Genomic DNA, 13892 nt, shown 5'->3' with positions numbered 1-13892 from the left:
GCATGTATCAAAATAAGCAATAAGTAATATAAGTATAAGTATGTTTACATTAAGTAATATAAAGTATAAGCATGTATCAAAATAATTTCTAAAAAAAAATTTCAACCAATATACTCATTTGTCTAAGCTTTTGGTATTTTAATCAATGTTTATAACATTATGAATAAAATAGCCCATAAAAAAAACCATTAAATATTCTCTGGCTAGTTTTTAAGAATCTAAGTTGTAAATAAACAATAAACATTAGCCAAAAGTAAATTGGGGAATTCAGAAAAAGTTGGTTATTTCTATCCCCACAAGGACTCTATGGGATTTAGGGAGAAAGTAGGAGAGGAACTTTGGGTGGAATGAAGGGCAAGAACTGGGTAGACAGCAGATTTTTCTTCTGTAGGCCTACAGCATATCCTGTTCCAAGAAACTCGATCCTGGCAAAGACATATCAAACAACATTAGGCAGTGTTAATATGTTATATGATTTTGAATCCTTGTACGAACGAGGTAACCTTTTCGTAACAATACTATCAGATACTATTATTACGAAACAATTTTGGATCCTTGTATGAACAGGTTAACCTTTTTTATCACAATGGTATCTGATATCATTGTTACGAAAAGATTAAAGATTAACCTGTTTATACAAAGCTCCAAAATCTTATAACATAATATTAAAAAAATTCCCTAACAAACGACCACAAAAGGGAGTGAACAAGAAGAAAAGAAATAAAAAATCACCTCACTCTGGTCATGGAGATATCGAACAAAGAAGGTGCACGTACACTCTGTTGGATCATGCACCCTCCTCTGGATTTTCACAACTCGAGCATCACAATAGAGAGCATAATCGTCTCTTTCCTGTGAGAAAACAGAAAAAGGCTAATGAGAGTAAAAGCCAAATAAATAAATGTTCTTTTTGGATCAAATGCATAGATTAAGAACTTGCATACAGGATTTCAAGCACAAAACTGGTGCCTATTGATCTCATAATCAATGGAGAACAGATCAAAAACCTATTCTAGTTCAAACAGAAAGTCACAAATTTAAACATGATTTGCTATTATTGATTTTTTACTCCTGTTTATTACTTCATGAATTAGATATACACACGAGTCATTCATCTGTTAATTATTGAATTGGTGATATTATATAATGTATGTATGTATACATAGATACAGAGACCAATGAACGTGAACATGTCTTCTGCTAAATTTAACCATGTGGGCACTGAACAAACACATTGTAAGGATAAGTTGAAGAGCAATAAAAGATATCGGTGTTCCCTTACCAAGAAACATAGTATAAGATTTCCATCCTGAACCTTTTGACACTCTGAAGGTTCTAATGGTATAGATCTCGCCCGCACCCCCAGTTTCACATTCACCCACTCATCCTGCTCTTTAGCGAATCCAGCATATCGAACACGGACTTCCTGAATTGTATGTTACAATTGTCCAAAATATCAAGAACTTATTACAAACTCTGTAGATAATGTCTCAGTTTCTTCACGATCAAAAACACATAAATTAGAATAAAGAAGAATCTTACAAGTTCGCCTGAGCACAGAACTCTGTAGTTAGAGAAAAGAGCAACATCATGCCTATAATTGAAAAAACAAAGAGTAAAAATAAGATGTTGGACAGAAAGTATTTAAGAAACTGACAAAAAAAGTGATAGAAAGAATTTTATTTCATAAACTCTAAATCCTAATTGCTGTAGCAATGCAATAGCAGCTTTAGGCCAGGGTAGAAGATTCAAGGTAAAAGATAGTCGAGAGAGAGGACTCTCCATGCACAATAAGAGTCTAATTATTTCTCAAATGATAAGATGATTTCCCTCCCAACATATGTTCTACTATCTCAACCTTCCCAACTAGTCTAAGTAACTAACTCCTCACTAAGACACTAACAGACCCCTAACTAACTAACTAACTACTAATGGATATCTATCATAATGGCTTTCCCTTTTACAGAGTAAACATGGTATCTAGGGATAGTCTTTTTCCTATTGGAAAGAAACAAATAAAATAAAATAAAATCAGACCACACCTTATACTTCTCATATAATCCATTTCATTGCTAAACTCAGAAAACAGAGCTGCAAATTAATTAAATTATTCCTCACCATGCAATATCTTTTGTAGATCTTGCTTCAAATCCCAACTCCGAGATATCTGTAGCTTGTCTACCTAAGATTAAGAACAAAAATTATCAAGGTTATCAAATGGGGATTCAAATCGTGAATCACAAGATTGTACACTAAAAAACTACTTCACACATATCATATAATGCAAGGAATTTAATCTAGAAATAGACAAAACAACCAATGTAGAAGTCATACAAAACAAAATTATTAACTATATCTGAATTTGTGAAGTCTTTATTTGAGAAGAATGGAAACAAAACAATTATATAGCTAAATAGAGTACATGCATTGAATGAGTGAATGGCAGACAAAGGTGGAATAATCAAATAGGATGAGTTTATAAATGTTCTCTAGGAAAACTGCATGATAAGAAGATTTGATTCATGAGAATTGGTTAAAAAGTAAAAATCATCTGGATATATTCATTCATGAATAAGAGGACACAAATTTATTTCATAAGATTTGAATAGAGTATACCAAGTTCTAATGACTATGAAAATTACAATCAAAATATGGAACTCTTAATGCATAGTTGAACTTAAGGCATGACTGCTAAACATCGATCATCATTTACTATAATGAAATTGTTATTATTACAACTTGTATATATTAAAAAAGAAGTGATAACGGTGGTTACACAATATACACTGGATGATTTGTGGCGTGTTGTGCCATTAGAGGATGTGAGTGATTTGGAAAGCGAAAATTAGATTTTAGGAGAGAAATAATAGTGTCAGTTACAGGAGTAAAGTAGACTATGCAAAAATAAATGTGTAGTTGTAGACCAAAACAGCGTATCCCCTTTATATAGTTATTGATTATTGATTACCACTATTTGTAATATATATATATTTTTTTTGCATCAACATCATTATTTCTTTTGGTGTCTCTTCCATTCTTTCTCAACAACCATGACATAACACAAGAATGCTGCAAACATATGACCTTGCAGTTTCATCAGCCACATAAAACAGATGACTAAGTATAAACTGCTGCACTTGCTTGTGGACTTTATTTTCAGTATCTGAAATAATAAAGCATGATTCGGTAGAAAGAATATTGATGATAATAAAGTAATTGCTAACACTATGGAAATTATTGCTCAGTCCATACAGAGCATAACAATATCATTTTTTATGTAATAGAAATTTGGAAATTTAATGTTGCAGGAGGAATACTATTATTCAGATACAAGGTGGAAACGAAATCTAAAAGAAAAACTCAGAATGTCACATGATAATAACAGTATTATCCCAAAAAATTAAGCTTGTGTCATTGAAACAGTTCATTCAAATCAAGTGAACTCTTCATCCCAAACAAATGACTGCATGATAAGAAGACTTTGCAGGTTTCAAACAAATAGTTTTAAGATTACCCTGAATTTAGATGTGAACATAATCCAATGGTTTCTATAGAGAGCCAAAAATTCAAAATCAGAGGACAAACTACCCAATTCCATCACCAGAATTTTTTTCTTCCTTTCACAAATGTATAGCTATGATAAAGTCTAAGGAAAAGATGAATAACCTTTTGAACTTGATGAACTATCTTTATTCTGTGATACTCTCTGCCTACCTTTGAACCACTGCTCCACCTACAATCCAATAAAAACCAACACAGCAATGTAACACTCGGCATAAATAACAAATATGCCTAAAGGATGAAGACATTTATTTGACAACCTGTTGCCATGATAAGGAAGTTTTACCAACATCTTTCGACAAGGAACTACAAAATTAAGAAGTCAAATTATGGAATATCATTTACAAACAAAACAAAAAATCCTAATTATGTTAAAGATATGACTTAATTCACCTATAACGTATAGCAATCTCCTGACACAATTTCCAATCAAGTGGTTTTTTTCCCATATCTTTGTATATTCTTTCCAATTTCAACATCTAGGAGTGGGGGAAGAGTATAAGAAGAGTGCAAGGATTAGCCAATAAATGTGGAATAATGAATGACAACTTACAAATAAAGAGCACAGAACTTTTGGTGATGTATATTGTCATTACCTCATCTGAAGAGAGCTTGGGAAATGGTTGTTCAGTTAATCCTGATTTATCCATCTTTCCAGAGAGAACAAAATTTGCCCAGAGAAAGGTGAACTGCCAAACTAAAGGACAAATTCTCTTTTCTCTTTGGCTTATCTTAAGTCTCAAAACACCTTTGTTTTTTTTTTTTTAATCCCTGTCATATATTACACATTTAAGAAGTAAACCACCAGCGGAAAACAAAAATTGAGTCCATTCAAATGCAGACAGCAAACACAAACATGAAAACCTCGATCCCTCACACACCACACTGTCTCTGATCATGATAAGACACAAACAGGCAGAGAAACAATGGTCATAATTTACTACCTAATACTCAGATATCATTCGGTACAAGGCTAAACCCCAATCAAAGGCAATATTTCACTAAACCCTAAAACATTGAACTGATTAATTTATGTAATACTCAGCAGCAACATCAGACGAGAGTGTTGGAAGCAAAGGGATTGCTAACCTTTTTGGCTGAGCATGTAGGTTTTTGTATCTAGCAGTGGAAATTGAAGTAAAATGCAGAACACAATTTCCCTGTTTCAATGGATGACCAACTATTTTGATGTGTGCATGATTTTCTTGTAAAGAAAAAAGTTATAAGGATTGAATTTCTCTCAATATTTGGTAACCAATCGAAATTATCATTAGTCCTGTTCTAAGATGGTATTCACAAGTTAAAAAAAAAAAAATAGCATGGTGAACATGAACTGAATGAAATTGTGGGTAAAAAGATAAAAAAATGAACCATGGAAGGAAGCACATGTATAATTACTAGCTCATGATGATTTTAGGTTAGAAAATTAATTAATTTTGTCATACAATTGTTTTCATTTAATAATTTAAAAAATATCAATCTATATAACTTATTTAGAATTTTATAATTAATATGTAAATGAGAATAATGGAGTAAAGGAAGAAGTAAGTGTATCAAGATTTTAAAACTATTTATATTGAACCACTTAATTGTAAAAATATATATAATATTGGTTAAAATAAGTGAATAAGTAGTATTTGAATATGAACAGGAAATATTAGATGATAGTTTTGTAATTAACTTAAAAAATATATTTATACAATTATTATTCTTAGAATGTACACTATTTGTACAAATAATTATTTATTAAAATTTCATAGTTAAATCTTGTCCTTACTGTACTGTTAATATTTTTGCAAATTTATATGCCAAATTAATATTAATTATTGATTAAATATCATTTATACTTCTAATTTAGACTAAAAAGCACAATTTTTTTAATATATATTATATTATTTTTCAGCTGAAATAACAAAGTAATGTGTGTTGTGTGTAGGAGAGTGGGTGATGGGTAGAGACAAAACAAGCCCAAAGACAATCCAAACATAAACCAATATATATTTTAACATCCATATCTATCAAGTAAAAGATTAATTTTAACAAAGTATTTAATAAAAAAATTTCCAAAAAAACTAAACTAAGATCGGTAGAGAATATATGATTGTTATCTGAATTATGATTTGTCTTTTTTTGTACACTAAGTTAGACTTATGATTTCTTAATTTTTTTAATAATTGATGTGATATCTTATTTAATAGATAAATTTTAGTAAATAAAATATTATATATTATAATATAAAATAAAGTATGAGACATGAAGTATAAAGGATTAGTTATTTCATTTATTTTAAATTATACTGGAAAGGAAAACTAAGACACAAAACAATTTCATAAATAAAGCTTAAATATGAAACAATTGTACAAAAAATTGTTCATAGAGCAAATAATTTCAAAGCAACAGTTCATCAATAGGTGCTTGAATGACAAAAAGAAATAAAATCTAGTCTAAATGGCTGCATCTCCACTATTCACATCTGCTCACACCAAGTATTTGGTGATCATTGCAAAAAGAAAAGTCAAACATGAAATAAACACGCAAAAAAAGTGTAAGCTAGAGAAAAAGAATTTTGATATACATATGTGCAAACAATTTATAAGCCAGTAAAAAGAGTAAGCACACCCAACATATGATAGCAAACAATCAAAGACCCTATAACTATCCAGATACAAGTAATGAAATCTGATTCATTGGTTGCTTGCCCTTGTGGTGGCCTCTACCGCTCTGCAGAGCCATTGCCAATGAGTTTCACCCTACCACGCACAAGGTTAGTCCATGATCATCTAAGGCCATTATCTTGCCAAAAACTATGACTTTCTGCTACTCTCACCACTTGAGTCAGTCTACTCTATGTGAGTCTGACTGATTCATTCATAGCTCATACCATATACATATTCTCAGGCATCCATTATCATTTCATACCAAGTATAGAAAAATTTCAGTCTCATTATATCACATAAAATATACACGGCATCATACTTCATGCTTTAAGGTAAATCACTCAATCATGGAAATAAACATCCTTGCACCAGTCTTGCTCAAGCTAGCAACATTCGCTTAAGCGACAGAAGTGTTCTAGCTTAAGCTAGGCATTCTCGCCTGGGCAAGAGCTCAAACAGTGGACATTGTGAGGTTCTGCATGCGAATTCTCGCTTAAGCAAGACCTCCTCACCTGGACGAGATTGCTCTGCTCAAACTTAGAGCTTGTCGCTCAACTCGACTAGAAACCTGGGTGAGTTTTCTGCTATTCTCGCCTAGGCGAGAGTTGCTCGCTTGGGCGAAAACAATAGACTTCTCACCTGCTCACACATGCAAACTCAGATCTCCAATTCAAACAAACATGCAATCAACTCCATTCCATACAATCATTAATCCAATATATTTCAACATTAAATCTCAAGAGAAAATCACTTTTAAGAGCTTTTGAATTCTAGCTTCTCTTACCTTGATTGAGAGCTAAACTTAACTTAAGGACGAGAGAGCCCTTAGTGGAAAAACACCTGGACTTATAACAACTTAAGGAGCTGGAAACAGAACACAGGGAATGAAAATGAGACAATGACAGTGATGAACGTGAAACCAGAGCTTACCAACAAAAACAAAAACAGATAAAAACTTCTTTGGTTTTGAGATCTACTTACGCGGAGGGAGAGAGTTTGGTTGACTCAAAAGAGAATCTTGTTGTACCCTAACTCAGCTTGTGATTCACAGGAATGAAAACATATTTTTGAGTGAGTGATGTAAAAAGAAAGAATGGTTGAGTGAAAAAAACTAAGGAACTTTTTCTGGAATTGAAAAGAAAAAAAAAAAAAACGATAAGTGACTTGGGCCTTATCACTGGGCCTTACCTAACTCATGAAATAAAATTGGGTCTCACAAATTATATCTATGGTTTCTTGCTTTTTGTTTCCTGCAGTAGTACATTTCCCCACAAAAATGACCTAGATAATATACTTTGCATAATATTTACATATCTACCATGTTTTTTAAAACGTTCAGAATTCGGTTTTTGAGAGTCGAATTCTCACCTTTATATAAAATTAATCACGTTTGAAAATAAGAATCCGATTTCCGAAGAACCAAATTCTGAACTAAAATTTTTATCTTTTAGTTTTTCGATTTTTTTAAAAATTGGATGGAAAAATTCAAAAATTAGTATTTTTTATTTGTCAATTTTTTTATAAGAGAAGTATAACAAAAAAATGTAGGAATTATATAACTAAAAATGTATAATTATATTGTGAAAAAAATTAGAATTAATGATTATTTTGTGTTGTTGAAATATTATAAATTGGAATTATATGTCAAATAAATTAATTTCATTTTTATTTTTATTAAAATTATAGGATTCGTTGTGTGGTTTATATATTTTTACAATATATTCTTGTTATAGATTAATGATATATGAAGGTCAAAATTCGACTTCCCAAGAGCGATTTTTTTTTTAGTGTAACACACTTTTCCACAAAAATACATGGATAGCACACTGAGAGTTTTATTTGTTTTATTTAATAATGTAGCACGATTTTCATTTTAGTTCAGAATTCAGTTCTCAGAAAACTGAATTTTGAACATAAATAGTTATTTTTTTTTGTCTCGAAACCATTCAGAATTTGGTTCCCGGAAATCGAATTTTAAGATTTAGAATATATCTCACAAATTTTATTCAATCTGTATATTTAACAATTTTTTTTCAATTAATAGTACTACTATTATTGATTTATGTTATTGGTCTTTTTAATATATAAAATATTTAACAAAAACATAAAATATCATATTTCCAAAACATTACGTTTGCAATAAATAGATTTCACAACTGTTTTTTTAATTACATATATGAATACTATTATAATTACAAGTTACAATTTTTAGTCAATATTTCAAATTATTTAAATATTTTTCTCTTACTATTAATTTTATTAAATAATTAATTAACATTAATAATACCATTAATACTATAAATTAGTAATATTATTTATTATTAACATCATTACTTATTATTAATAATTAACAATAAATATTGTCACTATTAATAATTCTTTTAATAATTAACAAAAAAAAAATGTAGCAACATTTGAAATAATTATGCCGTTAAATCCAAGTTGTCCAAATCTCTTAGATATTTCTGTTTTTTCATGCTGTGTTCATGTTACATATATGTGATGTCATAATTTTGGTCTTACATTACACGTGTTTTCAAAATCATGTGTCACAATTAAAAAAAACAAATTAAAACAAATTCCGATCTTTGTTAAATAAATAATATATATATATATATATATATATATATATATATATATATATATATATATATATTTACTGTATGGCCTACTGTTTGTCTCTGGTTTATCTGATCAATGGCGGTAACCTCATCCATGACAGTCAATAGGTCATACAGTACACATATAATTATTGGTAATTATATTTATTAAAATGTATTATCTTATTAAAGTTATATAACGATAATGTCAAATTTTAATGGGTTAATAATACCCATAAGACCTAACCATGGAAACTCAATTTTCATTGTTTTGAAGTAAGTTGAAGCAAAAGTGTGAACACTCAGAAAGAGACAAACATGGTAAAAGAAAGTGTACAGTGTCCAATGTTTGTGAACTCACGAGCGTGTGTACAAGTGTTGGTGAATTCAAGGTGTAGATTTGTATTTTGCTTTTCATGAATTGAATTTTTTGAACACAAAAATGATGACATTGTACACAAGGGGCAGAATTAAAGCCAATATGGCTTGCTGGGAAAGTGAAACACTTCTACTCTCACTGCTTCCAAAATTCTTCTTCTTCTTCTTCTTTTGTGGACAACACAGGAAAGCCATTGAAATCTTCTCTTCTTTCTCTGCTTTCAAGATTGCTCTTCCAATCACACTTTTGTACTCTCCTCCACTCAACATCTGTAACCAAACAACATCAAAATCAAAATCCTCTGCAATTGACATGTTTCATTCTACAATAACAAATATCGCAACGATATTTTGAAAAATTAATACTTTTGATAATTTAGTAGTTAAAAAATCATTTTCCTGATCAAACCGACCTGAATTTGATCTCCTGCTGTTACTATAAGGGCACCTGGGTGAGGGAAGAAAGAGAGCCAACTTTTCTTGGAGTAAACATGAAACTGTGAAGAGCCATTGCAAAGATGGAAGCACAATGAATGAGAGTAATCGGTTCCCCTGATCAGCATTCTAATCACATCGTATTTCAAGGAATTAGCCCATGCATCCTTAGTATTATCACCACCATGTTTATAAATGCAACAAACATTCCCTTTCTCATTCCCACCCTCAAATTCTGCACTCTTCTTTTTCAGTATCACACCCAACATTTTCATACCCACCATCTCTATGCGTGACATAAGCTTTTCCATCTTTTCACTGCAAGTTCACACAGATTCAAAGCTTTAGTAATCAAGTTAATGGTGTTATTCAAAATCTTTCAATTGTTTTCTCTTTTGCAATTTAAGTTAATTGGACTAGTTTGTGAACACTAATTTTTTTTTATTAATTAGAGTAGTAACCTGAAATTTGGATATCCAATGGGCCAAATTCCCTCCATTTTCGACTTCAATTCCTCCTCATTGCACCACACGAATTCCTCACTACCTTCTTCTTCCTCCTCTCCGGCGTGATACTCCTCGAACCCCCACGGCTTCTCCGGCGACCTAGTCGCTGCTGCACGTTTAGCGTGCGGCACCTGGAACACTCTGGCGGCGTCCGCGGCGGCGGAGTCCACCAGCTGCGACGGAATCCCGTGGTTTAGCAGCTGGAAGCATCCGATCCTGGCGAGGGAGTCGGAAACGACGTCGCGGAGAGCGTCGTCGCGGTGGAAGCAGAGCGACACGAAGTCGACCTCGGGAGGCGCGTCGAGGTGGTTCTGCTTGGGGAAGATCTTGTCCGGCAGGACCAGATCGGGGACGCGGAGCGAGGCCTCTAGAAACTCGGTCAAAACGTCGTCGTTGGTGACGGTGGATCTCCGGCCGGATGCCACCGGAGATGGCGGCGGCGCGCGGAAATCGACGGGGATTTCCGGCATGGGCGAAAACGGCGATAGCATTAATTAGCGAATGGATTAATTAAGAGGGATAGTGAGAGTGAGAGTGGTTATTTGAAAGGAACAAACGAAGGTTTTTTGGTGGGAAAGCGAAGGGAAAAAGGTCCAGCGATGATAGCGTGTCCCTTCTACCGCCGACACTGGTTCCGGGAATCATAACGACGTCGTTTCTTTTTCCTTTTTCTCGTTTTGCTTTTTGCTCACTGCTTCTCTTCCTTTACTTTACAGCCCTGTTTCCAGTGTGTTCCTCATCATTTCACTTCACACACAAAAAACCAATAATAACATCAAACAACAAATATGATTGCTTCTTTTCTTGTGGGGGCTTTCTGTGTCAGTACCATAATGTTTGTTTCTTCGTGAAAAAACATGAACATAGATTCCTGTATTTCCACTACCATTGCATAAAGTTTAAATCAACATCATCCTAGATTTTGTTCAGTGTAAAACTTTTATAATTATTTGTCTTTTTTTCGTGGTTAAGCATTTTGCACCTCGAAATTTATATTTATGTGTTCTTCCGGTAATTTTTAAATTTGTTCGTTGTCGTGGTATTTAAGCTATGTTTGTAAAGTGTTAGTTAGAGAAAAAGAAAAAAGAAAAGGTTGAATTGTTGATGGTCGGAGAATAGTTGAACGAATCTCAGAATTAGAATTGAGTGATGGACGATGAAGAGATACCAAAAAAGGTGAAACAGAAAGCAAAATCTCCCTAATCCAATGCTAAAAGTGATGCTGCATCGATCAATCATCGAAATCTAAAGAAACACCGACTAAGTTGTGGATTCAGAGGCCCATGACGACAACTTGAATTCGGCCCAGGTTGAATGGGCTACAATAGAATTGACCCAGGTTTAAAAAGACTGATACCAAACGAAGTTTCAGCTTCCATTAATTTCAAAGAAATTTCTTCCTGCACCCTATGTTTTCCTTTACTACACCCCATACTTTTTTTAAAATTCTAATTATAGTCCTACTAAAATTGTACTTCTGATTTGTACAATGCATAGATATTTTAAATTATATAACATAAATTTTAAAATTTAAATTTTACATAAATTTTCTGATTATAAAATTTAGAATGTAGATTTTCACTCCAAATTGTATAATCATTAAATTAAATTAATAAAAAAAGTCCATGAGAGGGACGGATACCAAAGATGTCTGGGAGGCTTTTGATAGAAGATGACAAATGGGTTTTAGCCGCCGTTTTTCAACCCACTAAAGTTTGATTTTTTTAAACTAAAAATTAAAATTAAAATTATTTAAATATTAATTTTTTTATCGTATTATTTAAATAATATAAATATATAAGAATATTATTATTTAAATTATTAACACGAATAAATTAAACTCTAATGATTAATTGTAATAAAGTAATTTAAAACATAAAAATAATAGTTATTTTAATTTGTTTGATTAAAGATATTAATTAATTTATTAATTTTAATTTAAAAATATTTATATGATTATATATATATATATATATATATATATATATATATATATATAAACTTTAAAAATATATAATTTATAACAAGAAAAAAGAAAAAAAAACTTTATGGGCTGAATCCTTTGAGAAGACAAATTGATCCGTTTATTCATCCTTAGTTAGTGGTTGTAAGTTTCTAATTTTTAGAAGTTATGTTCATGTTTTAGTTTTCTAAAATTAGTTTTTTGTTTAAAATATGTTTCTTGTTCTAGTTTATAGATTCAAAACAAAATGTTTTAATCGGTCTTAAAAATAGCTTAATGATTTGTTTGTATGATACTATCACTATTTTTAAAAGTACTTCTCAAAACTACAAACAAAAAACCATCATGTGCAATTTAACATATTCTGGTCTGCCAAAGATATTTATGGTAGACTCTTACAATAATAATGTATATTTTGTCTTGGTTGCAACCAGATTCAAGGTAGAAAGATCAATTCTAATTTGTTGGAAAAGAAATTTTATGTATATTAGGTTTCAATTGTTTATGGAACCAAGACAATAATTGTTGAATATGTCTCGATTTTTATTTGAGGTAGAAAAATAATTTTTTTTTTGTCTCAATTGTATATGCATTGATTCTTAAACTGGGATCAAATGGTCAAAATAACCGTGACAGAAAACTTTTTTTTATCAGTGTTTATGTATTTTTAATTTTTGTGTTTTATGTGCACGTTTACACCAACCATTTGTCGTATGCTTATTGATACCTTTTATATTTCTAGGGTTTTATTCATAAAATGAGTTAAACATGCACATTAATTTTTGGCTAACAATTGTCTTTTCTTGTTCTTATAGTTTATTCATAAACACCTTTATGTTTTATATTGTAAGCCACCCTAATTAGTATCATAACTATCATGAGTAAAATAAAAAAAATTTCATAACTGTTTCCTACAATAGCAATATTATACTCCAGCTTGCACGAATTATTTGCACATACAGTAATAAATTTAATTTTTTTAAAGAGAAAGCAGAAAGATTCAATGCATTGGCCTAATAATTTACAGAAAAGCATAAGTGTTTGTAATCCATGCCATTAAAAAATAATAAAAATACGAAACTTTGTCTTCTTGGTAGGCTATGGATTCTTGTCCTTTTTCTTCCTTTTTCTTAATGGAGGCTCAATTAAGTACATCTTTTTCAAAAGAAGTCCAACTTTAATGAAATGCAGGAAAAATTTCAAAAAGATCAATGTTTTTAAAAACATCACATTTGGTGTAGGATAGTAATGTTTCACCTCCCAGGAAAAGAGGATTTGTATCATGTGTAAAATTACCTTATTAGTCACTTCCAAGATCGACATTATTTGCAATTCATACGTTTCAATCAAAGACGAATCATGTATAATATTATACAAGTGAATTTTAAGCTTACCTCAACCCCACAAAATTGATTTGCAAGATGAAGAGTGCATCCATTTATATATTGTGAATTGATTTTATCTCTAGTCGATATGAGACTTTCAACACACCCCTTAAGTCGAGGTATATTTAGTGACCCGATATCGGATGGAACAGAATGTCCAAGAAAGTTTGCTAGGATATGCTCTAACTTGGCTCTGATACCATGTTAGAAGTAAATTTTAAGTTTAACTCAATCCCACAAAACTGGCTTGTAAGGTAAGGATTGCATTCACTTATATATTGTGAATTGGTCTTATCTTTAGTCGATATAAGACTTCCAACACCATACAGTTGAAAATGGTCTTTAGAAAATTTAAGAAAAACAAAAACAAAAATATCAGGAACAGAAAAGTTATGTCATCGTTACAA

General features: G+C 31.3%; 2 protein-coding genes across 4 annotated transcripts; both read right to left on the bottom strand.

The window, feature by feature from the left end:
• Nucleotides 1-74: 74 nt before the first annotated feature.
• Nucleotides 75-7291, bottom strand: LOC114166338 (protein SAWADEE HOMEODOMAIN HOMOLOG 1-like). Of its 3 annotated transcripts, XM_028051052.2 has the most exons (11): nt 7200-7291; nt 7003-7082; nt 4158-4332; nt 3955-4040; nt 3822-3867; nt 3667-3733; nt 2119-2182; nt 1543-1594; nt 1283-1426; nt 733-852; nt 75-425 (listed from the first exon to the last, which is right to left on the bottom strand). In XM_028051052.2, exons 3-11 carry the CDS (start codon nt 4209-4211, stop codon nt 288-290), a joined length of 771 nt encoding a protein of 256 aa, XP_027906853.1. In that variant the 5' UTR covers nt 4212-4332; nt 7003-7082; nt 7200-7291; the 3' UTR covers nt 75-287. The 3 variants fall into 3 exon arrangements, with proteins under 3 accessions (XP_027906853.1, XP_027906852.1, XP_027906854.1); XM_028051051.2 differs by lacking the exons at nt 7003-7082; nt 7200-7291 and adding an exon at nt 4651-4859; XM_028051053.2 differs by lacking the exons at nt 3822-3867; nt 3955-4040; nt 7003-7082; nt 7200-7291 and adding an exon at nt 4651-4859.
• Nucleotides 7292-9031: 1740 nt separating this feature from the next.
• Nucleotides 9032-11061, bottom strand: DTA4 (downstream target of AGL15-4). Its single transcript, XM_028050990.2, has 3 exons — nt 10093-11061; nt 9610-9949; nt 9032-9466 (listed from the first exon to the last, which is right to left on the bottom strand). The coding sequence occupies exons 1-3, from the start codon at nt 10626-10628 to the stop codon at nt 9233-9235; spliced, it is 1110 nt and encodes a 369-aa protein (XP_027906791.1). The 5' UTR covers nt 10629-11061; the 3' UTR covers nt 9032-9232.
• Between the last annotated feature and the right edge of the window lie 2831 nt (nt 11062-13892).

Source organism: Vigna unguiculata, chromosome 10 (genome assembly GCF_037176805.1).
Source record: "Vigna unguiculata cultivar grain cowpea cultivar isolate G323 ecotype 2 chromosome 10, ASM3717680v1, whole genome shotgun sequence".
In the NCBI taxonomy this organism is placed as follows: Eukaryota; Viridiplantae; Streptophyta; class Magnoliopsida; order Fabales; family Fabaceae; genus Vigna; species Vigna unguiculata.
Note: the sequence above shows the minus strand (reverse complement) of the source record. Positions and strands in the feature narration are given on the sequence as shown.